The 25254-nt window shown below is 41.6% G+C and overlaps 1 protein-coding gene and 1 long non-coding RNA gene across 19 annotated transcripts in view; one reads left to right on the top strand and one right to left on the bottom strand.

Moving 5' to 3' along the window:
* LOC310675051 overlaps positions 1 to 12755 on the top strand; it is a 101440-nt gene extending 88685 nt beyond the window's left edge. For 3 of the 5 annotated variants that reach the window (XR_014509894.1, XR_014509895.1, XR_014509896.1), the window contains 5 exons: positions 2872 to 2987; positions 8440 to 8590; positions 11229 to 11460; positions 11924 to 12103; positions 12429 to 12755. This is a non-coding gene — a long non-coding RNA (uncharacterized lncRNA). The remainder of the gene's footprint in view (positions 1 to 2871; positions 2988 to 8439; positions 8591 to 11228; positions 11461 to 11923; positions 12104 to 12428) is intronic. The other 2 variants (XR_014509892.1, XR_014509893.1) reach the window with 2 other exon arrangements.
* Positions 1 to 25254, bottom strand: part of ESR1 (estrogen receptor 1) — a 204086-nt gene that overhangs the window by 71805 nt on the left and 107027 nt on the right. For 7 of the 14 annotated variants that reach the window (XM_083434998.1, XM_083434996.1, XM_083434995.1 and 4 more), the window contains 2 exons: positions 18494 to 18565; positions 14604 to 14794 (listed from right to left, as the gene is read on the bottom strand). In XM_083434998.1, the coding sequence (XP_083291124.1) occupies positions 14604 to 14794; positions 18494 to 18565 (263 nt within the window). Of the gene's footprint in view, positions 1 to 14603; positions 14795 to 16099; positions 16269 to 18493; positions 18566 to 20571; positions 20593 to 25254 lie in introns of those variants that run through there. The other 7 variants (XM_083434991.1, XM_083434990.1, XM_083435001.1 and 4 more) reach the window with 3 other exon arrangements.

The raw sequence follows: 25254 nt of genomic DNA on the forward strand, positions 1-25254 counted from the left end.
GATGGGCCATTAAGAGAACATAGGAAAGGGGGCTTTGTGCAAGATGATGAATGCATAGAGTCCCTCTCTCAACAGCAAAGACTGAGGTTAGAGTTGAGAGTTTGCAGTGAAGTGACCTAAAAGTAAAGCAACAAGCTGGAGAAAATATCACAGCAAAGTTTTAGTTTTGTTTGCATCCAAGGGCATGGCTAAGGGAGAAACAAGACCCTAGTTGGGGTCAGATGCTGTGAACCTCTCCATCACAGGTTCAGGTTGTAGATATGTGTATATATGTGCATAGGTATATATGTAAATAAACCATATTATCATAAAGACATCACAGTCTCCACTATGCCTCATTTCCAAAAAGAAATATGAACCCTGGGTAAGTGCCTGGAACTCCCGGAATCTCATACCCCTTGGAGACTGAGCAGGCGTGCAACAGTATTTTTGTCCAGTCCTTGCCCTAATATCACTTTTCTAGATTAGAATCAGTATTTCACACCACATATGAGATGTGTACCAATTTACATTTACTTTCACTGAATATCATTTGCCATTTGTTGCCCTTTCAGCTTGGAGAGGTATTTCTGAATTCTTCACAATCTGCTTTGATTTCATCAACTTTATGTTCTGCGGCAGGCTTTCTCAACCTTGGCCCTCCATATGTTTTTGGCCTACAACGCCCATGATCCCTAGCTAGCAAGACCAGTGGTCAGGGATGATGGGAATTGTAGTCCCATCTGGAGGGCCGAGGTTGAGGCAGCCTGTTCTGTGGTATCAGCAATAACGCCAATTCATTTTTTAAAAAAAATGTAGATATTTAGATTTAGGTATATAATCTTTCCAGAGAGATCCATTAAGAGTCTTATGATTCTTTTGTTCCCTCATTGTATATCTTTTCCCATTTCAGACAGATAATAAAAAGGGAGTATTCCTTTTCCAGATGACACTTACACATGACATCCTATTCCTACACCCCCGCCAAATGGCTGAACCGATCAACTGTGCAGATTCCAATCTATGAAAAGTGTGGCATACAGCTATGCTATCTTCCCTTACTCTCTCCATCTGATAAATCACAATTGTTTTTTAGTGCTTGGCATGTGATCAAACCAACAGCTGTACTAGAATAAAAAACAAAATCAATCACTCACCACCATCTCCCTGTTATCACCCATGAGACAATGAGCATTTTGGGGAACACATCTTTCAGGATGAAAAAATAAGTTATGTAGCTGCAGAGCCATGTGGAAAAAGTATTTGCTTTTTCTAAAAACTGCAAGTGATACATTTGATACCACCACTATCAAATATCCTGCATGCAAAAAAAATGGGCAGAAATGCCTAAAATATAGCATCATCTATAAAAGGTTCATAGAGAAATAGCTGGTACCCCAAGAATGAAATTAATGGAGATTTGCATGTACTGCACTGACACTGGCTAGACTGTTTTGGCTTGAGGGTAAGATTCACCCTTGGCCAACCCTTCTAGGAGCGTCCAGGGACTTGACCAGTGGTGGATGTGGCCAAAAGTAGATGTGGCCGCCCCACACTCTTGCATACACATACATACAGGAAGACTTGCGGACAGACATAAACAAAGTCAGAGTCTGCTCTCCTCAGCTGATTTGTGCAGATGAGCTATGGAAGGGAGTTATACCCTTCTCCCTTTTCATCATTACCACCCCCCTCCTCTCATCAAATTATCATTCTGGGGCTCATTTGCATCCCCATCAGTGTGTTGCCCTCAAATCACTCTAGCATTCTATCAGCTTTTTTCTTTTCTTTTTGTCACTGCCACCAGAAATGGTGGTGTTTTATACAACCCAAAAATATTGCTGCTGGGGTAGTGAAAGATAAGGCCCCCAAACTGGGGATTAGGCTCCCCTGCATTAGAGTTTTAATTAAAACAATGTAAGCATCATGAATAAAGAAGCTTGCAGAAATGTAATTAATGGCAAAGGTTACATGAGGTATCATTGTGCAATGGAACTCTGCAGAACTTTGCACTGTGCACTTATTTGCTTTCTTACTAACTTACTATATTTATTATATAAAGTCAACCAGTAACATAGGGCAGCTTTCAACTTATGAGAGACTGGAGGGCACAACATCTGCACTAAGAAAGGTTGCACAAGGAGAGGGCTGCTTACCCCTTCCTTCTACCTGAAGCCTCTCGGCCCCCGAAAAATCTCCCCATATAATATGAGCCATGTCAGTGGGAGAGAGAATCATGAACAACTGGGAAGAGGCAGCTTGTGTGAGCAGGAGCATCATGTGCACCGCCACCCAATTCTTGACAATTCCGTTCTCCCACTGCAGCCTCTCGCAACATAACACATCAAGGAGGGGCTCTTGACCAACCAGAGTGGTGATGTTGCTTTGTGAGTGTAAGAGGTTGCAGGGGGTGTTGAACATGAGAGTGATCTGTTGTGTGAACAACTTTCTCTTTTTAGATCTAAGTCATGGTGACCAACTCCATATGTTTTTGGGCTACAACTCCCATCACTTCTACCATTTGCCATCTGGGCTGAGGCTGGAATCCACAACAACTGGAGGGCACAACTTTGTCACTCTGTTCTGAAAGGCAAACCTCTTAGGTCTCAGGCCCAGGCAACATATTGTGGAGAGATATGTGAACGCTGTTGAACAACATCTCCTTGTGTGAAATCCTATGCAAACAGCAACAAATAAAGTGTGTGTGTGTGTGTGTGTGTGTGTGTGTGTGTAAATACTAACACAATAACATCACATTTTCTTTTCAACTACTTGCATTGGAGGGTGGGAGGAAATATGAATTGCCAGCAGCTATGCAACTGTCCATCAGCTGAGCTATGTTTTGGTGGAAGAATCTAAGCAAGTGTGACTGTTTCCCCCTCCTTCTCTCAGAGCAGAGCCAGCGCATCCATGATGCAGGGTGAGACAACTGCCTCAGGTGGTGGAAATTGAGGAGGTGGCACTCCCACGAGTGTCCCCACTGCCCTACTACCACAGAAGCAATTCAGGTAAGGGAGGGTTCAGCAGCAGCAGGGAGGCACAACGTTCTACTGCCCAGGTTTTCCGCTGGTCTCCCCCACCCCAGTGGCAGAAAGGGACCAGCAGCAAAGCTCTGTGGAATGCCTCCCCGCTCACTGGGTCGGTGAGAGGCATTCCCTTGTCCAGCTTTGCCACCAGGTGGGCAGGGAACTTTGGAAAACGGTTCTTGTAGAACCTCATGCCCTTCTCCATTGCAGGAGCGGCAAGAGGCAGGGGAACGCCTCTCAATGACTCACTGCTTTATAAGATAGAAGCTTTTGTGTACTTATATGCCTTTATAAAAGAAACATTTTAATTCCCTTCTTACAGTAACATAACAGATTATAGCAAATGGTGGCAATGATGCATAGCTTCTGTGTGCTCTGTCCCAACTGAGCATACTGCTTTACTCCAGCCATACTGCTTTAGAACAGATTTGGATAGGAATCAAACCAAAACAAACCTTAATATAACAGCGACACAAAATTAATAAATTTAAAGCTTCCAGCTATGCTGAAATAAACTAACAGAGCTTTCTCTCATTCACTCACTTCACTAAATTCTTTTCATCAAGCCAATCTTTTATATTGCTCTCTCTCACCTTGTGCCTCTACAAGCATAATTATAACTTGCACTTATTATAATGGAACCTTTATAACCCGATTTCATCATGCTTTCAAACTCACAACAACCTTTACACCCAAATTCTTTTACATACACCAAATAATAAATTATGGAAGCTTTAGAACTGACCTCATCCCACTTACAAACTCACAATAATTTTTACATCCCCCAAATAAACACTCAAGTTGGCTTTTTGCTGAACAAATATATCATTAAATGAAATATATGCCAATACTATGCTAGATATGCTGGAACCTGGATTTACTTCATTTGACTCAGCATAATTCATTTGTAATAATCATAATTTCAACATGTGTTAGATATTGCTGTAAAATTCTAAATATAAACAAACTGGGAAACAGAATTATTTCATTTTTAAGGAAACATGAATAGTATTGCAAAACTGGAGTCCAAATGATTGACTTCTGGGGGGTTTCAAACTTACTGTGGCAACTGTTGTAATTGTTGATATACAGAGGACAATAATGTTTTAAATTAATCCCATATCTATCTGTCTTTGATGTAGGGGTCAGAATTGCTAATAAATTGAATGCTCTGTTTTTAGATCTAGGATATATCTAAAGATATTTCCCAAATAAAAGTAGAAATACAAGGACTCATCTCACCCTTCCTTTGGCCATCTTGGAGGGCCTTAGTTTGGGAGTTTCCTTTTATATTTCTGCCACATTATACGCACTTACATTTTATCAGTGAAGTGGGACCCCATAATTTCTGCTCATGTTTCTTTTGACAGCAAGTATGGACAGGGTCGTGGTATTGACTAGAGGGCGAGAAACTGAGCATGTTCTCTGCTTTGGAGCTCTGGGTATCTTCAGTTCAGTTCCAATGTAGATTTTTCAAAACATACAAAAATGTGTGATTTCTAGACACAGGCTTTCTAACTCTTTTGGGTGTTAAATCACACATTCATAGTGTCTGATTCTTTGTTCACTATTTAGACCTCCCTAGTGCTCTAGTGCTGTGAAGTATGATTTCAACTGTGGGCAGTAAAAGGGCACTTTTGAGCATGCTCAGTTGCATTTTAGAGACTTCCAGTGTGGCAGGCCCTGTTTTCGGAACAGAATCTCTGTTGGGATTCTATTTGTACTTTCCGAAAACAACTGAAAACATATTTGTTTCAACAACCTTTTTCAGTTAGCTTAAAAATGCATTTGCCTTAGGTGTTTATTTTATATTGTTTATAAACCCATCTTCATTGTTTTCAAAGCAACTTCTAGTTGTTTTTCTGTAAATTGGCTTGAGACTTATGTGGAAGATGATTCAAAAATTAATAAAGTAAATAATAATAGTAATATGTAAAAAGCTGCTATGGATGCTTTCAGTAATCACACAAATCAGGTGTTTTGCAAGGAAGAGGGCATGGATAGAGATAAAATCCAATACCCTTTCTTCTTCCGTATAGTTTCTGGGAGTGCTAATGACTTTTCTTTAGAGGCTTTATGTGCACAACCACAACAGCTGGATTAAGGCATTTGTCCAGAAATGCTTGCTTAGCAGAAAGAAAGATCAGTATATTTTATTTAATCAGCCCAGCCCAAGGAAACACGGCATTTAACAAGGTGAGCACCAAAAATGAAGAGTAAGCAACAACATGCTGCAGAACTAAACACATCTTAATACAATATGCAACCAAATGGAAGGAAACTTACTCTTTAAAATAGGAGGAACACACACACAGTTCTTAAATAAACTATAGGAAATGCAATCAAACTTGTTAATGAATTCCTGTCTCCCACTATAATTGCCCTTTGAAACTTTCCCCTTTAAATTTTACATTGCACTTATTAGCCTGGTATTTAGGTTTCAACTAATACAAGTAGGGGCCTGCAACCAAATGTTGCAAAGGATTTTGAATTACGTTTGTAGCAGATGTATTAGTAAAGAGATAAAAGAAGCATGGGCATTTATTTTCTGGGGTTTGGGGAGGTGTTGCCTTGGGGAGCATGCTGCTGTGCTCATGTTTTGCTTGAGAGGTCCAGATGCTGGGCTGCATGGGTCTTTGGCCTCTTCCAACAGGGATCTTATTTTATTATAGGTTGGAGCCTTCACTATAGGAACTTATTTGCCTTTTAAAAAATATGATTTTATGTATTCATTTATTTCTGGAGTTTCTATACTGCCTTTCTGCCAAGTCACCCAAGGCAAACACATTATATAACATGTCAAGTGCCAGAGTCCTCTTAGGCCTACTGGGAGCCAATAATATGTGTGCTCCCTGGCCTGCCCATCTTCTGGCAGCATTGCAAGGGAATACATTCATGATTTGAAAAGTTCTTGGAGTCTGAGTGCTGCTGGGGAAGCAGACTTTACCTTGCCTTTAAGCTTGGTGCCATTGAGGGACATTCCTAGAAAAATAGGTGATGGTACTCACCATGAAGTGGTTACAGTAAGTCTTTAACTCTTTAACAAAAAACAAAAAATGTGTCAGTCCTGTGTACCCTTAAGTACCCCCTGAAAAAAGCACTGGGTTCTTCCAAGCCCGGAAGAGCAGGAGATTTCCAGACAGAGCTGATCCTGAGGAGGATGTGGCTATCCTTGAGGTTCTGTCACAAGCATCAATAAGATGTGTACATACACACACACACACACACACACACTCCTGCAAGACTCAGGGTTTCCCCATAGCTAACTTGTTTCCCCTGTTTTTGCCTCAGGAAAACCTAGTTCAGTATTAGAAAGCGTGATGAAAAGTTAAATTACGGATGGTATAAGAAGTAACTGAGTGTGCTTCTCAGAACAAAGTCAGCTATTTTCTTATTCCCACTGAATATTGGAGGGGAGTGAACAGACACGCATATCAATCAGCTCTTGTAAATTAAATGCAAACATAGTCAGCAATTGTCAATGATATATTTGTTAATTAAAATGTCTCGTGGAACGTCTGGTGTGAAACTGTCAAAGCTTCTGTGTTCAATGTCTTCTGAGTGAAAGAGATTATTCTAATGGAAGGGCTTATGAGACGTATCAGTGTAATTATTTCCACAAAAATGTAGTTGTTTCAGTTATTTATACAACATTTTCAGAAGTTGCAATATCATTTAATCTGCGTCAATCGAAAGACTTGAAATGTCGCAAACAGTTTTCAAGAGGAAAACATGACCCCAGTAAGCAAACTTGCTAGCAAAAGCCTTAAAGACAACATAAATTAACTAAAGATAAGAATTGTAACGATTCAAACTCAAAAATGTCTGAAGGTAGGCTATGCTAGGTTCAGAGGTCTGAGACCCTTAAAAATAGGAATTTGGGCTCAGCCTATGCTTGGTAGGCTTACTTCAGAGTTCCTTCCTTCTTATAGCTACATGCAGACTTATGTTCCTCCCTTCTAGAATTCCCCCCCACCCCTGCCTGCCTACAATAAGTCCTGGGGTGGGCTTCTGCTTAGGTCAGAGCATTCTGAACTCTTGGCTTGGGTCAAGAAATGGGAATGTCATAAGCAGTCCACACAGCTCAATCTCAGGTGAAGCAACTGATTTTAATCTGAACAGGTCTTGGCCAAACAAAGTTGTGGCTGCACGTAGGGTTCTTTCATCTCTGTGTAAGAGGCTGATTTGGACATAACACTGAAAAAATACTGATGACCTACATGCACTGGAAACTGAGCTTCTATTAACTGCTACATATTCCACGTGGCAAACAAAAGGAATCTTAAACAAAATTTGGGAGAATGCCAAATATGCCAAATAACTTATCAGACACCAACATACAAATGGGTTTTTTTTTTTAATATTGAAAGGTCAGCTTTTCATCAAAAAGGAAAAAAAGGATTGCAACAGCAAATGGATTCAAGATGGCAATCCATTAGTAACCCAAATATTGTATGCAATTCTCTCCTTAAGTTTCAGAATACTTTTAAAAAATACATCTGTTGTCAATGACAGGCAAAAAAGATTATCATCCCATTAAGATATGGGGCTCAAAAGAAAAAGCAGGTGAAGATTAAAGAAAAGGAGATGAAGATGTTTATGTAAACCACTTAGAGGTTTCGAGAATTAGTATACAAATTGTGTTAAGTAAAAAGTTAACTCCTGCTGGACCCCACTGAAATCAATGGGGTAAGTTAATCAGGGCTAGCTTATGTTCCATTGATTAAAAAAGGAGTTAAATTTGACTATTTTATTTACAATGGGATCTATGACTGCACTCCTATGAACACATACTTGGGACAATATTCTACAGGGGGATTTCTAATAAATATATATCCTCTTATATTCATGAGATGACAAAGAAATTGGCTGGTGAAAATATACTTCTTCTGTTTAATAGTGCCGTATGGAGCCAAAAAGCCAACTTTAAATGTTCCTAGTTCATAACTGACAAATTGATCTTTACGTTTAGCATCAGTAAAACCTATATTGACTAGAATGTATACTATTAAAAAATGGCTCTCTTCAAATCCTTCACACATCTAAGATCCAATTCAGTGGGAAGATTGGGTTTTCATAAGGCACTGCTGCAGAACAACAAGAAAAGCTCAAAGATCCAGGGGAATTAAAACTATAAAAATACAAATTGAGTGACAGCAAGGATGAGCCCTTATTAGAGTCACCTGTGACTGATCCTATATTGCTATTCTCTAATTTGCTTGATTTTAAAAATGTTGCTGTTGATTTGTAGAATGGGCGACACAAATTCAGGCTGACAAGTGAATTAGTGATGCATGAGAAAGGTTTATCAGATGCATGAGAAAATATACTGGAATAATTTATTGGGTTAGCTGCAAAGTTTCATCCTGTGTATCTGCTATTATGAACAAGCACAGAAAGACAGGGCAGAAGATGTTCTTTGTTCAACCATTAGGTACAGCAGGAGTTGGAAAACTGTGTGTGGCCTCATTAGCTAATCAGAGAAGACTGGCTGGGAAAAGAGCTACATGAGGAAGTGGTGTCACATTTACTGGATCCTAACTGAGGCACTACACCCACCCACCCATGCAACACAGACTGGCAAGGTAAGAAAACAGCAGGGATGGGCAACCGATGTTGGACTGCAACTCCCATCCGCCGCATGGCAGTGGTTAATGATGATGGGAGTTGTAGTCCAACAACTGGAAAACTACAGATTGGCTTCTCCTTGCCTAAGGGCTCTGGAAAGAAGCTGAATGAGGAAAGGGTGTGGTTGGTGTTGCGTGGATCCAGGCTGGCTTTCTAGCACGCTGGACAGCTGTGCAGGTTATGCAAGAAAGCTGACAAACCTAGGCTTCCTAAGCGTTGGCTGATTGCATCTCCTGCTCTATAATCAGATCCAAGTGCGTAATATTTTTATGTTCACTGAACTGGGTCATCTGTATCCAATCCAAAAAGAAGGGCAAATGTGTTTAAGTATCTTTGGGATCTAATGTACAAAATGGCAACAAAAATACATTCTGAGACAGAACATGCTGAAATAGTACCCCTTTTCAGCAGATGGCTGAAGTCTAGTGTTCCAGTCAGAATATAAAATTTACTATAAAATGGGCTCCTACATTGTCATTACAGAATAGAAAGCTTTTTGTTTTGACAACGTGAATGTTTTTTTATGTCATGAGACAAAAAAATGCAATAGATACAATAGATAGATAGTTTCATGCTGCAAAATCCTGTAAGGTTTTGAAAGTATTTTTTCCTCAGTGCACTCCAACCGCAAATGCGATTTTATTTTTCCATGTGGCTCAGAGTGAGAGAAACTACAGCTGCATAACTATTTATACTACAACAACATCAGCAGTAGTCAAGAGCCATTGTTCGAATGATATTTATGATATTTCCCCTTTCCCCTCTTAAGTAACTTTTATGGAGAGGAGATTAAACTGAGTGATAAACTAGTACTTGAGTGCTTTTGTGTTCTAGGCTCCTCCATGGAGATAGCAAGTGAAGCCACTGCCAAACACACTTCAGAGAAATGCAGTGGAGTAAGGAGAAACAGAAATGGTGCTCTTAGACTAAGAAAAAAGTTGTATAGTTAGCTATCCAGAGCAATAATTAGCAACAAGGGTGAAAAAATACACAAATAATCTTATCCTCAAGTTAAGCACTGATCATGGATAAGGATGCTTCTCGGCAGAGCATGGAGATTTGCTGGCAGGGGAAGATTATGAAAGTCTAGTAATACCTTTGTGTTTGTGAGAGGCTAGCAGCAAGGCTAGCTGAAGCCACTTCAGCACCTAAGACCGAATGGCAGCCTCACAAAAAGATAGGAAGGAGGAGTGTGAGTTTTGTGTTGGTCTGGTAGAACTAGAGGCTAAAGTAAATCAACATGATGGGCAGAACAATCCAAAGTGAGGCTGGGTAGGAGCAGATCAATCTTGCATCTCAAGCTCTGCCAATAGAAGTCAACAGCAGGTTTCCCCCCTTTAAAAAAGGAAAATGTTGACAGCTATGTTTGCTACACCAACTAATCTCAAGCATTCTGAAGTAATGTAAGTAACAAGGTGTCCTTAAAAGCCATTGCAAATAGACAGCATGTGAACTACTGTACAAACAACACAAAGAGAGGGGAGAGAGAGAAAGAGAAAGAGAGAGAGAGAGAGAGCAATAAAACAAGCACTTTATTCCAACCCTGAAACTTAGAATAAGAGGAGGTTTAGTTTCTAGCAGAAAAAGTCACTGACCTCTTTTGAAGCACTTACTGTCAGTAAATGGTGAATACCTCTCTCTCCATTTTAGTTTAATTTTTTTATATTTGGAGATCAGAATGACGGTTAATGAACCTTCAACCTAATTTCTAATTAGTGTGGAAGAGCATGCAGGTGCAAGGGCTACTCCTACTGTGTCTGTAGCTTCAAGATGAATCAAACCAGTGTATATTATTGTGAGGAGCATTGCAGAACGAGGCATGTATTGTCTTAACAATTTCTAACACCTGGATTTTTACTTTTACTTTTTTTTTAAAAAAAGAATTCCTTCTGTTAGTGACCTTCAGTGGTTGAATGCCTATCAATTTCTAAGAGAAATGGGATCATCCAAAAATAATATAGCGCTTTCTACATATATTAGGTACTCAGGCGTACTTAAATGTTAGGCTATAAAACATACACACACAAAAACCATAAAACTATCTGACAGGAACCTGTAAATTTACAAAATACTGATGGTTAAGCTCACAGAGAGAGGTACATGGAGATTTAAAAACATAAATAAATCAGGCAGACATTTGCATTATTTGCACATGCCTGCTCTACTCAACATCCACACACTGAATGTGGCCATCTACAAAGAGGTAGCTACAAGTCAGCAACTACTCACGAATAGGAACTCCATGTGGTCAGGATCACAATGTGATCAACTGTCCTGATTATTGCAGCTTCTTTGGGAGTGGTGTGATATGCAATATAAGGAGTGAGGCCATGATGTGCAGCCTTGCTCAGTTCTCCACACATAGGCAAACACACGACTCCAAATCTATGGTTGAGAGCAGTCTAAGATGCAGAATTGTAGCATGTCTGCTGAAAATCGTAAAACAAGCCCTACTCAGGTATTTCCCCTCGCGTAATTTCAATGAGAGCCAGGAGTAGTGGTGCACTCATTGAACCTGCCCCTAAAGACATCTGAGCAGCACTTACAATGACCACTCCTCTTAGGGAGATAATACTCTAAAATATTTTATTGCAGGCCCAACTTACATGTGTAGATATGGTGATATATGAGCATGAGCATGCACTGGAGATACAAACAAGCATAATGTAGCATACTGAAGGCTGTGACCAGAGGAGGAATGACAGCTGGGAGAAGCACAGACAGAAGAAACGCCATGGTGCATCTGCAACAGCACAACCAGATGCCTTCATCTGCTCAACTGCAACAAAACATGTCTCTCCCGTTTTGGTCTCTACAGCCATAGCAGGTGCTGTAACTCTTCAACAGTCTGACTTCACCCCAAAAACGCACTCTTCCATTGTCGACCGAGACTGACGGATGTCAACAATTTTATAGGGCTTATCCAGAAGAAGATTCCTCAATATCAAGCAAGCAGGATTCTTGAGGCTAACAAATGTGAGAACCTGTTGCAGTGAGCTCATACTTTGCAGTTTCTAAACTGTACCAAAAAGCAACTGTATTTTATAACACCGATTATTAAATATTAAATGCTTTAAGCTCTTTTGTGGTATTTTTAGCTGTGCTCTTTAAAGTTGACTGAAGGGATCCGAAAAAGGTTGATTGGCTTTTGTATGTTCTGTGTGTGCTCTGAGTTGCACCAGTGTAAGCTAGTGTTTTTTTTTACTTGACTCAATGTAGAACCCCAGTGTAATAATGCTAAGAGCTGCCCAAGCTAAAGTAGAATTAAATTATGCCGCTTCTCTTTACAGCACAAATATGTTCTGTCAAATGTTACATTATCTCCAGGATTTGGCAGCAGCCCCTGCAGATGTTGAGTCAGGAGTGGGTGCAGCTTGTTATGCCCTTGGGCCTTTACCTTTTCTCTACTGTCGACTTCCACCCCCACATGTTTATCTCTCCTTATTTAAAAAGGGAATGGACCCACTCAGGTGAACCTATTTTCCAGCTGGATTTGCATGTGCATGTTTTCCCCTCCCCTGCTCACTGATTGAGCAATCACTTCAACTAACTTGCTAACACAATGCCAGCAGAATGATTTGAAATCATTTAAAATCATGCCATTACAGGGTTTTCCTTCCTTAACATATACCACCATAGAACTGTGTTCAGACCTTAAGGGCCAGTCTGTATATTGCATGCAGACACATGTATGTATTTCTTCCTCCAACATTTTATTCTCTTAAATGAGAATCCAAGTTTTTAGCTCTGTTCCTTGCCTTCTGGCTATTTTTCTGACACATCTTCCATTTGCAGGTTGAAAAGCAGCTCGATGAAGAAGACAGAAACAGTTAAGGAGCCTCTCTCCCATGCCTGCTATACTTTCACTGAAATCTCAGAAGATGCTTTTGAATAAATACAGAAATGATAAAATGTGGCTTACAATATAACATTTCACTTGTCCCTAACCCCAATTATTGTAAGTGTTTGGTGAGAAAAAGCTTAACATTTGTTCAGCAACCACCAAGGCTCTCTCTCTGTCTCTCTGTGCACCTGCCTTTGTCATGGTGACTTTCAGTTGGGATAATTCTCAAGGTTCAAGGTGTTTAAGACTTTGTAGATAATAAGCCCATTGAAAATGAACCATATACTCTGCAATCATTCTCTAGGCCTCCTACAACTAGTCCTTCATTTTGGCAGTCCTTCCCCCACACTCCCCAAAATCGCATAGTTGTGTGAACAAATGACATAAGAACTACACTGCACTCCATAACCTAAAGAATGCTGCATAAATTATAAACACGCACAGTTCTACTACAGCCGTAGTAAGATATTATGAGAGATAGTTTTCCAGGCGTATGCATTTATTTGTTTTTTTGAGAGGGGTGGGTTCCAGAACTGTAAAGTACTATAGCAGGGTATTGGTTCCATTCAATTTTCCTTGTTTGTATGTGCCTGTTGTTTTTCATCACAAAAGTGTGTTTTTATCACAATAGCCAGAAAAATGTTCTTGAACCAAGCAGAGTGTGATGAAGGAGCACTGCTGAATACATGGGAATTGGGGTGGGGGGTGGGGAGGTCCTGGAAACTACAGGCCACTCAGCTTAACATCTGTTCCAGGAAAACTGTTGGAAAGCATTGTAAAATAAAATTATCAACTACAAGTCTTCCTGAAGCAGAACCAGCATGTCTTCTGCAAGGGGAAGCCCTGTCTCAGTAATCTATTTGAAAGTTTCAGCAAGCATATAGATAAAGGTGATCCATTTGACATTTTGTAATTAGGCTTTCAAAAAGATTCTGACCAAGTACCGCACCAAAGACTCCTGAATAAGCTTAGCAGACAGTAGCAGCAAATAGGCAGTTCTCCCAATGGACGGGTGCAAAAAGTGATGTTCCCTGCTCAATATGGGAATCTGTGCTTTTTAACTTGCTTTTAGGGACGCGGGTGGCGCTGTGGGTAAAACCTCAGCGCCTAGGACTTGCCGATCGCATGGTCGGCGGTTCGAATCCCCGCGGCGGGGTGAGCTCCCGTCGTTCGGTGCCAGCTCCTGCCCACCTAGCAGTTCAAAAGCACCCCTAAGTGCAAGTAGATAAATAGGTACCGCTTTATAGCGGGAAGGTAACCGGCGTTTCCGTGTGCGGCGCTGGTGCTGGCTCGCTAGAGCAGCTTCGTCACGCTGGCCACGTGACCCGGAAGTGTCTTCGGACAACGCTGGCCCCCGGCCTCTTGAGTGAGATGGGCGCACAACCCTAGAGTCTGTCAAGACTGGCCCCTTCGGGCAGGGGTACCTTTACCTTTACCTTTACTAAATGATTTAGAGTTGGGAGTAAGAAGTGAGGTAACCTAGTTTGCTGATGATACCAAATTGTTCAAGGTGGCTAAAACAAAGAGAGATCTCTCCAAGCGGGCTGCCCACAGGCATCTCACTGGCCACTGTGAGAACTGGATTCCGGACTAGATGGGCCATTGGCCTGATCCAGCAGGCATGTCATATGTGTACCAAACAAATCAAAATCATCTGATGGTGAACATGCTGGGGGTGTCCACCCCCACTTTTTTCTTTATTTTTGTTCTGGGCTTCAAATGCAATTTAGCTCCTGAAATATAGCTTAGCATTATCAAGCTTATAATTTACAAAGCTTATTTTCACAATTTCACAGGTACAGTCATACCTCGGGTTACAGATGCTTCAGGTTGCGGGTTTTTTGGGTTATGGATGCGCCAAAACCTGGAAGTACCAGAATGGGTTACTTCCGGGTTTCGGTGGTTGCACATGCACAGAAGTGCTAAATCGCACTTTGCACATGCACAGAAGCGCCGAATTGCAACCCGCACGTGCACAGATGCAGCACTGCGTGTTGCGAATGTGCCTCCCGCACGGATCACATTCACAACTCAAGCGTCCACTGTACAGTCTTTTCTCTGATACATTGCATAATTATTTGATTACAACAAGTCATGTATTTGCTAAGTAGCAACAATGTTATTACCTTGAATACTTCTCTTGAAGAAGGCTTTGCATCCCTCGCAGGACCATACGCCATAATGGTAACCTGAAGCATAGTCATTGCACACTGCACAGTAGCGGGTCTCCTTGGTGGATTCCATGGACAAGCTTCCCTTTTCGTTGCCACCGACCATTCGCTCTCTGCCACCATGACGCCTGTTATCTGAGCCTGGCCTGTAAAACGAACATTGAAAGAGCTCATTGACCTTGATGATGTTGTCACACATCTCATAATTAGCTGTTTGATTTACCAAGATAATAATGTTTGGCAATTATTTAAGATAAAATATCAAATTCATTAGGTGTTGACATCCAATTCAAAAATTAGACCAGCACCTTGTCCTGAGAAAACAGACAGAGCAACTCTTAACAGAGCAACTCTTTTAACAGAGCAACTCTTTGGTAACTGTATGGAGCTACTTTCCCTCCCCCAGGATACTGCAGAAATATCTAGCTGTTGCTTCCCTACAGAGTCACAGCATTACAGCCAAATTGGCTGCTTCAAGGAAAGCTTTCTGTACTCCACATTCACATGTTGCAGCCTGCTTCTACCCACTGCACTACTTCTTTAACATGTTCAATAGTGCAGTAAGTAGCCTGACTGCTTCAACATGTGGTATGGGAAGACTTTCCCAGATGCAAATGTTATGGCAGCATCCTAGCGTTTACAAGAAGTAGGACCACTGCTAGGCACTCAGGTAGTGGTAGCTCAGCTATTTCATAGAGCCACTTTTTGTGCTTGTGTTTCCTAAAAACTTGTGTTTCCTAAAAAGAGCAAGAAAGATTGCACTTTATCATTTTTTGCCATTTTGCACCAAAATATATTTTTACTGATATGTTGATTTTCTACAGCAACTGTTTTAGCTGTAGAAGAATATTAACCTAAAAGAAAGCAGTGGATTCAGATTGGACTGTGATGGCTAAATGTACTGACTGTTCTCCAAAATTTTAAAGCAATTCTTCCCAGGATTAGCTAAACCAGAATGCTTGGGGGATAATAGCAGCTCTGCTGGATCAGAGTGACGAAGTGGAGAGCTAGTGGGTCTCTTGATGCTGTTTGACTACAGCTCCCATCATCTTTGACCACTAGCCATTGTGACAAGTTGAAGGGCCACCAGGATCTTCATCCTAGCCAAGCATCCATCTAGTCCAAGATCCCATTTCCTAGTTGCCAAACAGATGCTTCTGGGAAGCCCAAAGTTGGTAACATTCAACCAACCACACGCAGAGAGAGTTTTTACTTTCTTTGAGTAAGCAAGATTGGAGTTTTCAATAAAAGCTGGGCAGCATGCAAGTCCAATACACAATTAATATTGGCCCAGGTGTTTGTTTGTTTGTTTGTTTGTAGTGGTGGTAATTTGCATTTTAAGCTTTCCCCGTTCAAAATATGATGCTTTCTCTACCCACAAGCAGAGGGAGGTTTAGGGTAGTTTCCCCACACTGGGCATCAAGCAGAGAGGGTGCTCAGCAAGCACTTGCCTGGCTACAGGAAGGAAGCATGAGAACTCTGACAGGGTCCTAGAGTCTTCTTGCTTCCTTCTGAAAGGCTAGTTAGTGCTTTCCAGCTCTGGGAAGGAGATGAGAGGGCTCTAGGACCCTGCCAGAACACTCATATGTCCTTCCTAAAGGCTGGCATGTCATGAGGGCTGGACTGGGAATACCAAAGTTTGGCCTTGCTCAAGGCGTCATAGTACCATAATATGCCCCTGCCACAAGAGACGCATGATCACAATAGCTCCCCCCTGCTCTTGTCTCCCAGCAACTGACACTCAAGTGTCATACTTCCTCTAGGCAATGAAATCCCATCTTTTTTGAAATCATGGCTAAGAAGTGGGAGAGACCTATCATCATCAATCCACCCAGTGGACATCAATTCCACAAATTAATGATGTATTGTGTGACAGAGTATTTGGTGATAACCAACACTGCATGAGTGTAAGACAGGCTCATGCAACAAATGTGTCATGAGCCTCATAACTCTGTTGGGATTGGGTTGGCAGGCTCCAATTCCGGAGGAAGAAACTGGCAGGGGCGGGCTGATAGGTGGGAATCGGGGGGAAAGGGATGTCTCCAGTGTCTTTTGACTCTAGACACTTCAGAAGAGGGAGCAAGGATGCTAGTTCTTCCCACCCTGATCTCCCAGCAGAGTAGTGGCAGCTGGGGAGGTCTGTGGGTAGCTGCAGGAGGTGGCGGGATCTGCTCATCAGCCTGAACAAAACTAGGAGCTTCCTCTGCAGATAGGAGCAGACTCATATGCCCCAGGAGAGTGTTCCTTTGCAATCCTGACATTCTCACAAAGAAGTGAGTCCTAAAAGTGAGCACACCACACCTTGCCTTTAATAGCTTGGTTGGTAGGTCATGGAAACTGTTGGGACATCTTAGTTGCTTCTGCCTAGTCCTGAATGTCTTGTTTGGTTCCTGAACATTTGAACTGTGACTCCTGAGCTCTTTAAAGCTGATATCATGTGCAGAAATGTGGGAAACATATTTCAGTTGAGTTTTCTAGCCCATGATATTGGAGCTTAATGGAAACGCTTCAGTGCCTCCAGTTTCCTACTATTCAGGTTTTTTGTGGATTGCCATTTGCTCCCGATTCAGCTCTAAAGAGCGGGTTTTCACGGGGAAAGCTCTGGAGCAAAAAAATTGGCACTCCGACATGGAGCTTTAATGCACAGAAGAAAGGTAAGTGTGGATAAGCCCTAAATGTTACAAGTAAGAAAGAGTAATGAAAACTGGAACTATGATGCCTAATAGCTCTGGGATATGCCTCTGTATTTCGGTACTATTTTACCAAATTATTCTGTTGAGCCCTCTGTCTCTCGAGACAGATAGATGCCAGTGGGGAAGTGGAGCAGTCTACACCAAATTAAAAGCAAAAGATGCCAGACTATGCACCATGCTCTTGAATATGCAACAACAACTATTTTATTTAATTATTTAAAGTCTGTAATTTGCATTAGCATTTTGGTGGATTTGCTTCTTTGCACCCACTTCATTTTTCATCCCAGAAAAAAATGCATAAATGTATTCATCCATTTAAAGATTGAGTAAATAGCTGAGAAGAGCAATAGGTTAATTAGAGCAAAGCCTCGATTTAATCCATGCACCCACAATCATTTGTTTTGAAAAGTTATTATTTAACTTGTCTAGTAGATCACACCCCAGCAGCAATTACATTTCTTAGAATGTAGATCTTAGAATCAAGTGCTGTTTTGGTAAAATATGAGTGGACCTTGATTTCTTTTCTATATTTTGTTGCTGCTGATTATTAAAGAGAACTTCCCATGCAAGCACAATGCAATCTTGTTGAAAGAAGCTACGCCCAGTACCACAAAAATGCTATAGGGCAGTTCCAGGTTTCATGCAGGGTGGATATTACACACACGGGGGGGGGGGGGGAGAGAGCGAGCGCACCTACAATGCAGGGGTGGGGAACCTTTGGCCTTCAAAATGTTAAACAACAACTCAGCCCCAGCAAGCATGGACCAGAGGTTCCCCACACCTGCTACAATGTATGAGTTTTCAAAGTCACTCTATTAAAAGTAAATTTTCCCATTTATGTGAATAAAAGATGCACCTTTAAGTGACTTTGTTTCAATGTAGGCCTATAAAATAGTGCTAGACAGAAACACTTGGCCTAGACCTTTCTTTGACATTTCAACAGTGGGTCAAAAATGCCCCTCTGGAAATTACCTTTAAAGATTACATTTAAAGGGGGTGTGGGAATTCCCTTTCATTCAGATTTTTGTTTGTTTATTGTTGCCACTTTAAGCATTCGTTTTTATTTGGGACAGAATGGGGCGTGAGACTGAGGCAGTGGGGATGCAACTCTCAGGACTCTCCCACGGCCACACCCCTTCCTGAGCCACACACCTCATCAGCTCTGCTTTGCACTCTCCTTGAGCGTTCTTGCCCGGTTTAACCCTCGTAATGCTTCTTGGTTGCCTAGATGGATGAAAGAGTGAAGTGTAAGGGTAAAGAAACTAGCCTACTGTACAAAGATAAAACTTGCTTCTGTTGCATCACCCACTTTTGCCCCTGGCATGTGCCCTCCCATCCTAGAAGGTTGGCCCAAAGGGAATACGGCACTTGATCTGGAAAAAGGCTCTCCATGAAGTAGGGCATGGGACCTAGTGGGGTTATGCTGAAGGCTTCAGGGAAAACGAGTTTTGAGGAGGGACTGCAATGAAATAAAAGAGGTGCCATCACACATGAGGTAGTTCCAAGCATGTGGAACAGCAAGTGAGAACTGGGTGTACCACAAATATCATCTCTTTGTCTAAAGAAAACCGCCAATCCATTTTTTTCAGGTGCTAAAACTCTTCTTTTAAGACTGCCAAGAACAGATAACCCTCAGAGAGCAGCTAGCCTGGAGGCTTAGGGAATCTGAAATAATCAGAAGTAGACACAATGTTCATCCAGTGAGATAAATGCCCTTAGCATTCTCCTATCCATCTGTAGCATTCACTTTCACTTCCTGTACTGTTTACTCATTAACCTCAAACCAGTCCTTCAGTCGGTTTCCTTCATTTTCCATTGATTTTTCTTCCCATTTTCAGTCTTTCTACACTTTCTCTATTCCCTTACTTTCACTTTATTTGCATAGCAAATCTTTCTCTTTGCAAAAACAGCTCATAAATGGTTACAAGAGCAGAACATTTAAAATCCTAGGCACAAACAATGCTCATGAAATCCATCTCTAAAATAACTATCATTGCAGTGCCTTTTCTTGTGTCGGTCACCCACAAAAGGTCATTTGAAGTACAGGCTTCAGAATGATTCCTGCCAATGCATAAATGTGAATATTTTGTCAGAATGATCACCCATACAACTTTTCAAAGGGTGATATAGTATTATTTCTCTTTTATAATAGAAGCTCCAAAAGCATTTAACAGAAAAACACTTGCAGTTCACAGGACTGGTATTTGATAAGCTGACTATTCCCAATTACATACTTCCATGTGTAGACACAATAGCCCATTTATAAGTGCAAAAACATCCTATGCTTGTAACTTGAGGCTTTTTGGGTAACCTTCGCCTTGTGTTACTAAAAAGATGGGCACCAGTTGCTTTAATAACCAGCAAGGACACCATAAACAGTTTTATCAGTCTAACCAACAGCTTGAATGTCATCCAGTAACTGGTTTCCAGCTGGTGCAGAAAATGAAAAATAGATGCAATTTGTTTCTGGTTTACTAGCACAGAACACCATTTAATAATGAACAAATTTATTTGCCACCAAAGGCATTCTTTGGTATAGTTTCAAGCCTTAAGCCACTTGTGGAGTGTACTGTAGTAATCTAACACTGGGGTGACAAAATTACAGATAATTTTCGCAAAAACAAGTGACAGCTGCTAGTTTGCCTGTGGCTCCAACTAGCAGACAGCTGCTAGTTTGAGCCGCAGGCTTCCCTGTTAAGAAACATTAATGTTTTTTGTACTCTTGACAAGCAATAAAACCAAACACCATTCCTAGACTTAATTGTTGCAGACACGTACCAAAAAGGTCTGCGCATGAATCAGAAAACCAAAACCAAACAAAGCCTACAATCTGTGGTTCAGATGTATTCAGTACCGTATTCCCTTTTGACTTAAGCTTCAGTAGCTCCCTGTATCCCTTGAAGCGTTCAGTGGTCTAGCAAGTTCCTTTGCCTACAGTTATTGTGACCAAACAAGGCACTGGAAAGCAACTGAAGGCTGTGGGTCCCAGATGTCAAAAAGTAGAAATATGTCAGTGTTTTTCCCAAATTCATTTTAGTCAAGTTCGGCAGGGAGTGGGAGAGGGTTCTTCTGATAACAAAATAAAATGAGGACATGGTGTAAGGCAAAGGATGACTTCAAAGCAACAAGAACTACCTGTTGAGGATGAGGGACAATGAGCTTCTGGGGCCCCAGGACCACCTGTTGCTTCCAAGGGGCACGAAAGATGCAACTGCAGTCAAGATGCTTACTGATGTAGTGAATTTAAGAGGGTAGGGAGGACATGGGAGCTGCAACTGCGCAGGCTCTGTTTTAATCATCCATTCAGCACAGCCCATGATACCTAATGGAAGGCAGATATCAGAGTAGTGTGGTTTGAATCAGGTGAGGGCATCTCCTTTAAAGGCCAATTATAATTCTAGAATCCCGGCTGATAATGGAATGATTCCTTCACTGCAGGAGCTTGGACTAGATGACCCTTGGGATCCCTTCCAACTCTACAGTTCTATGATTCTATTATACTTCCATGCATTACTGAAAAGCAGGAAGAGGAAGTGAAACAATTTGTGCTTTCTATTACCTTTTCTTATTTACAGTGTAACATTCCAAAAGGATTTCATACAGTGAGTAGAGGAATTCTGACTGGCTAGGCAGCAGCAGGTATGATGGAGCAGCATAGTCACAGCTGCATCTGGGACAAACAAAACTCTGCTTGGCATGGCATGGCATAGCATAGCAGTTTGGCCCAAATTGGCAGCAGTGAGCCAGCACAGGAGTCCATGTATCCTAGACCCTACTTCCACCCCCAGAATGTCCCATTTGGGGACGCTTCATAAGCAACCACCAGTGAGAATCCTGCCAGTGGTACCTCCATACACCTGCACTTTTGGTGGCAGAGCAGGGCACTAAATGACACCAGCATCATTCTGCGAGTAGAGGGGGGTGGAGCTCTCCTTTCAGATATTTATAGTCTAAGTTGTTTATAGCTTTGAACACTAATGTGCGGACCTGAAAATGAACTGACAATCAATTAGGGGAAACTGTTTGCAAAGCAATGTGTATATTAGGAAAAAGTGCATACCCATACATGAACAGGAGGAGAAATGTACACTTAAAATGCTGACAAGTCTAAACAACAACAATAACAACAACAACAACAAATTGATATGGTGAACTGAACACTAGGAATGAGAAACTGAGAGAATTGCCAATTCACTGCCAAAATTCTAATTGATAAAACTGACAATCCATCTGCCCCTTTACCTGTACACTTGAGGATGGGGCAAGCGAAAATGAGAGATGCAGCAAGATGAAAACAACCCATAGCTAGAAAGAGCCAGCCTCCTAGTTCCTTCCACCAGTGAACAAACTGTCCCTGAAGTACCCTGAAGAGCTGGTGGAAATCCTGCCTGACAACCTTCAAATCACCGATTCAAGGTCTGCTGCAGGATTCCATTCTGACACCCAGGACACAGAGTGAGTTTGCAGACTTGATATGTTTGAATAGATGTAACTTATTATTTACCCTGGAAGATAGAGTTATCCCTATGAAGATCAACAAACTGCAGGAAGAAAGTTAATTCTGAGTCCTGGGAAACAGTCAGTTGCACAACGTAGTAGAACAACTACCTGAAGTGAACTGAGTGGACTCTAAACCAAAGTATTCGCCTTCTGCAACAGAGTCAGAATTAGCATTCATTAACTAGCAACATAATTGATTCATGTTGACTCATAAATAAGTCCCACCGTGCTATGCAAGCTCAGGTCAGTATGCATGATTGCAGCCTAAAGCAGGAATAGGCAAACTTGGCCTTCCAGATGTTTTGGGATTACAACTCCCATCATCCCTGACCACTGGCCCTATTAGCTAGGGATGATGGGAGTTGTGGTCCCAAAACATCTGGAGGTCCGAGTTTGCCTATGCCTGGCCTAAAGCATTCATACATCATAATCTTATTAAAGACTTATATCAAGAAAATGGACACTTATCGGGGGGGGGGTGTAAAACCACTGACCTCACACTTTTACAAGCAACCTCTGCCCTTTCCAAAGTGCTGCAAACTTGCCAAAATTTTTGAAGCCTGGACTGAGGCTCACAAATCACTGAAACCTTAAACCAAACGACCAGGGCTGACATTTACAGAGTTGAATTAATCATTTACTGTGGGATTGGCCTGTCATCTGAAGTGAATTAATACAATATAGGATGTAGATTCCGTGCTGACACAAAAAAGGTTTCTAATAGACAATTTGGATACAATCAAATGTTTCATAAAGCAAAGAGACATCTTTACGAAGTGCTTTTGCAACAAAAGACACAGTGATTATGTAAAAGTGGAAACTGGCAAATAAGTTAAATGCATAGAACGATAATGCAAGATTTGGCCAAACCTTTAGGAGAAAATAATAGAAGAGACTTTGAAAGTATTCACTCGGAAAGTTTGAAGCTCAAATCACTGATATTGTCTTTACAAGGACTAAGAGACATCAAATTAATATGGACCTTGGGAAAGCCAGTTAAGCTCTTTGAACTGTCCAGCTTTCTAATTGTATGTGTAGGAATTAGTAACGTGAGGAACAAGTGATATATCTATGTCACGAAAGTATTTATCCCATAATGGCCTTCCCACCATCTTATGCCTCTGCTCTTAGGAGGGCTCACATGAACCCCTCTGCACATTGAAAGAATGTGCACAGGAAGTCACAGTATTGCACATTATTGCTCTGCCTGCCATCGCCACATTCCCCTGTTGCCTCCACATTCGGCGGACATTGGAAGGTGTTCTATACATGCACACAGGCAGAGTTCTTCAACATGAAGAGGAACACTATATGGGCAGGGGCACAACTTCAACTCCACTGGAAAACATCTATATGTGCACACAACTCCTTTTGAAACGCAGTAAATGCCCAGACACTGGGAAAGTGTGGTGGTATAGGTTTGGGTGCCTCTTATCACTGCCAAATTAAGCATGAGGGTTCATAAGTTGAGAGTCATCTTTACCCTAATTGAACATTAGCTCCCCGCTCCCAAAAAAGGAAAAGAAAAAAAGAGATTGGGGCTGGGTCATGTGCTTCCTGGATCACATCAGAACCCTGGGTTGGTATGTTTGTGCATACATGCATAGCCCCCAAATCTACAAATTACACTATCCATTTTAAAATCACAATATATAGGGAAGCATAAAAGAACTAATAGAGAAAAATGATGTGTGGACAGTTCAGTATAAATCCACCACTAACACAATCAATCAATCAATCAATCAATTAATTTTGTATACCTTCCTTCATCTGGGGAGGGCGGGATATACTGTATTTTTCGCCCTATAGGACGCACTTTTCCCCCTCCAAAAATGAAGGGGAAATGTGTGTGCGTCCTATGGGACGAGTGCAGGCTTCAGGAAACTCTGCACAACCCTAGGGAGACCGGTGTGACTTCGCGCCGGTCTCCCAAGGGTTGCGCAGAGCTGCCTGTGCTCCCGGGCTTCCCGCAGCTCTGCGCAACCCTAGGGAGCCCGGCGCAAAGCCGCACCGGGCTCCCAAAGTTTGCGCAGAGCTGTCTGCATTCCGAAGCCTGGGGTGCGCTGAAGAGTGCGCCCGGGCTTTTGCGCAGCTCTCCGCAAGCCTGGGGAGACCGGCGCGGCTCCCTAGGCTTGCGGATAGCAGGCTGTTCTGGGGGCTGGAGTCGGGGGAAGCTCGGGCTTCCCCCGCACCAGCCCCATGCCTGGGGGGGAAATAAATTTTTTTTCTTTATTCCCCCCCCCCCCCGAAAAAAAACCCTAAGTGCGTCCTATGGGGCGGTGCACCCTATGGGGCGAAAAATACGGTAAATAAAAATTTATTATTTCTTATTATTATCTAACATCTCAGGGCAGATCACAGCATAAAATACAGACTAAAACCATTAAGTATATAATAAAAAAAGAACAAGAACAAAACAATAACCCCTCCTCCTGTACACAGATTTAAAAGGACATAGACTGTTAATAAGGCCTGATTGAAGAGGAACATTTTCGCCTGGCACCTAAATATGTATAATGAAGGCACCAGACAAACCTCCCTGGGGAGAACATTCTACAGAAGGTGAACCACTACTGGAAAGGCCCATTTCCATGTTGCCATCTTCTGAACATCACATGGAGGAGGCACATTAAGAAGGGTTTCAGATGATGATCACAGAGTCTGGGTTGGTTTATATGGAGAGAGGCAGTCCTTGAGGTACTGTGGTCCTGAATTGTGTTGCAGAACACACATACACAATACCACCAGTCTGGAGGAGCTCAGAGTTATTAAGGAACTCAGCTAATGATAGTTCCCAACTATACAGGTAGAAGGTTGGTTGTTAACTCAGTTTTCCAATTTTAGCCTATAAATTTCATTGTTTAATGTCTTAACCTGTATATTAAGGTACTTTTATAGCTCTAAACTCTAAACAAGGTAATGTCTTGATAATATAAATGTTTTAAGTCTTTTGTATTAATCCAGCGTATTTTCTTTTAACTGTTGAATGATCCTGAGTACATTGCAGCAGCCTTTGGCTATGTGCAATAAAACTGACTGACTGAACTCAGTTTTCCAATGTTGCTTTTTACCTCTATCTTTAAAGAATTAAATATAGAAACATCATGTACCATGCTTTGGTAGGTTGATGGTTTTATAATAGTCTAGGATGTTCAGTTGATGTTTTATTGCTAACTAATGTTCCTCTGATTGCTGGGAAACTTCCAATTTTAGGATCATAATTCCCACCAGAGCTTAGGAAATTGATACCTTCCAGCTAACAGAAAAGGGCAGAGATACAGTCTGGAATTGGCTGCAGTTTGTATTGGGGAGAGAGAGATGTGGGTTGACTGAAGATAAAATAACTGGGCTGCAGCTAACTGACTAGAAAACTGAGGCAAGGTTGCTGCATTCTCCCCAAAGTCTCTATTTGT

The sequence above is a fragment of the Podarcis tiliguerta genome (genome assembly GCF_965153285.1).
Source record: "Podarcis tiliguerta genome assembly, chromosome: 3".
NCBI lineage: Eukaryota > Metazoa > Chordata > Lepidosauria > Squamata > Lacertidae > Podarcis > Podarcis tiliguerta.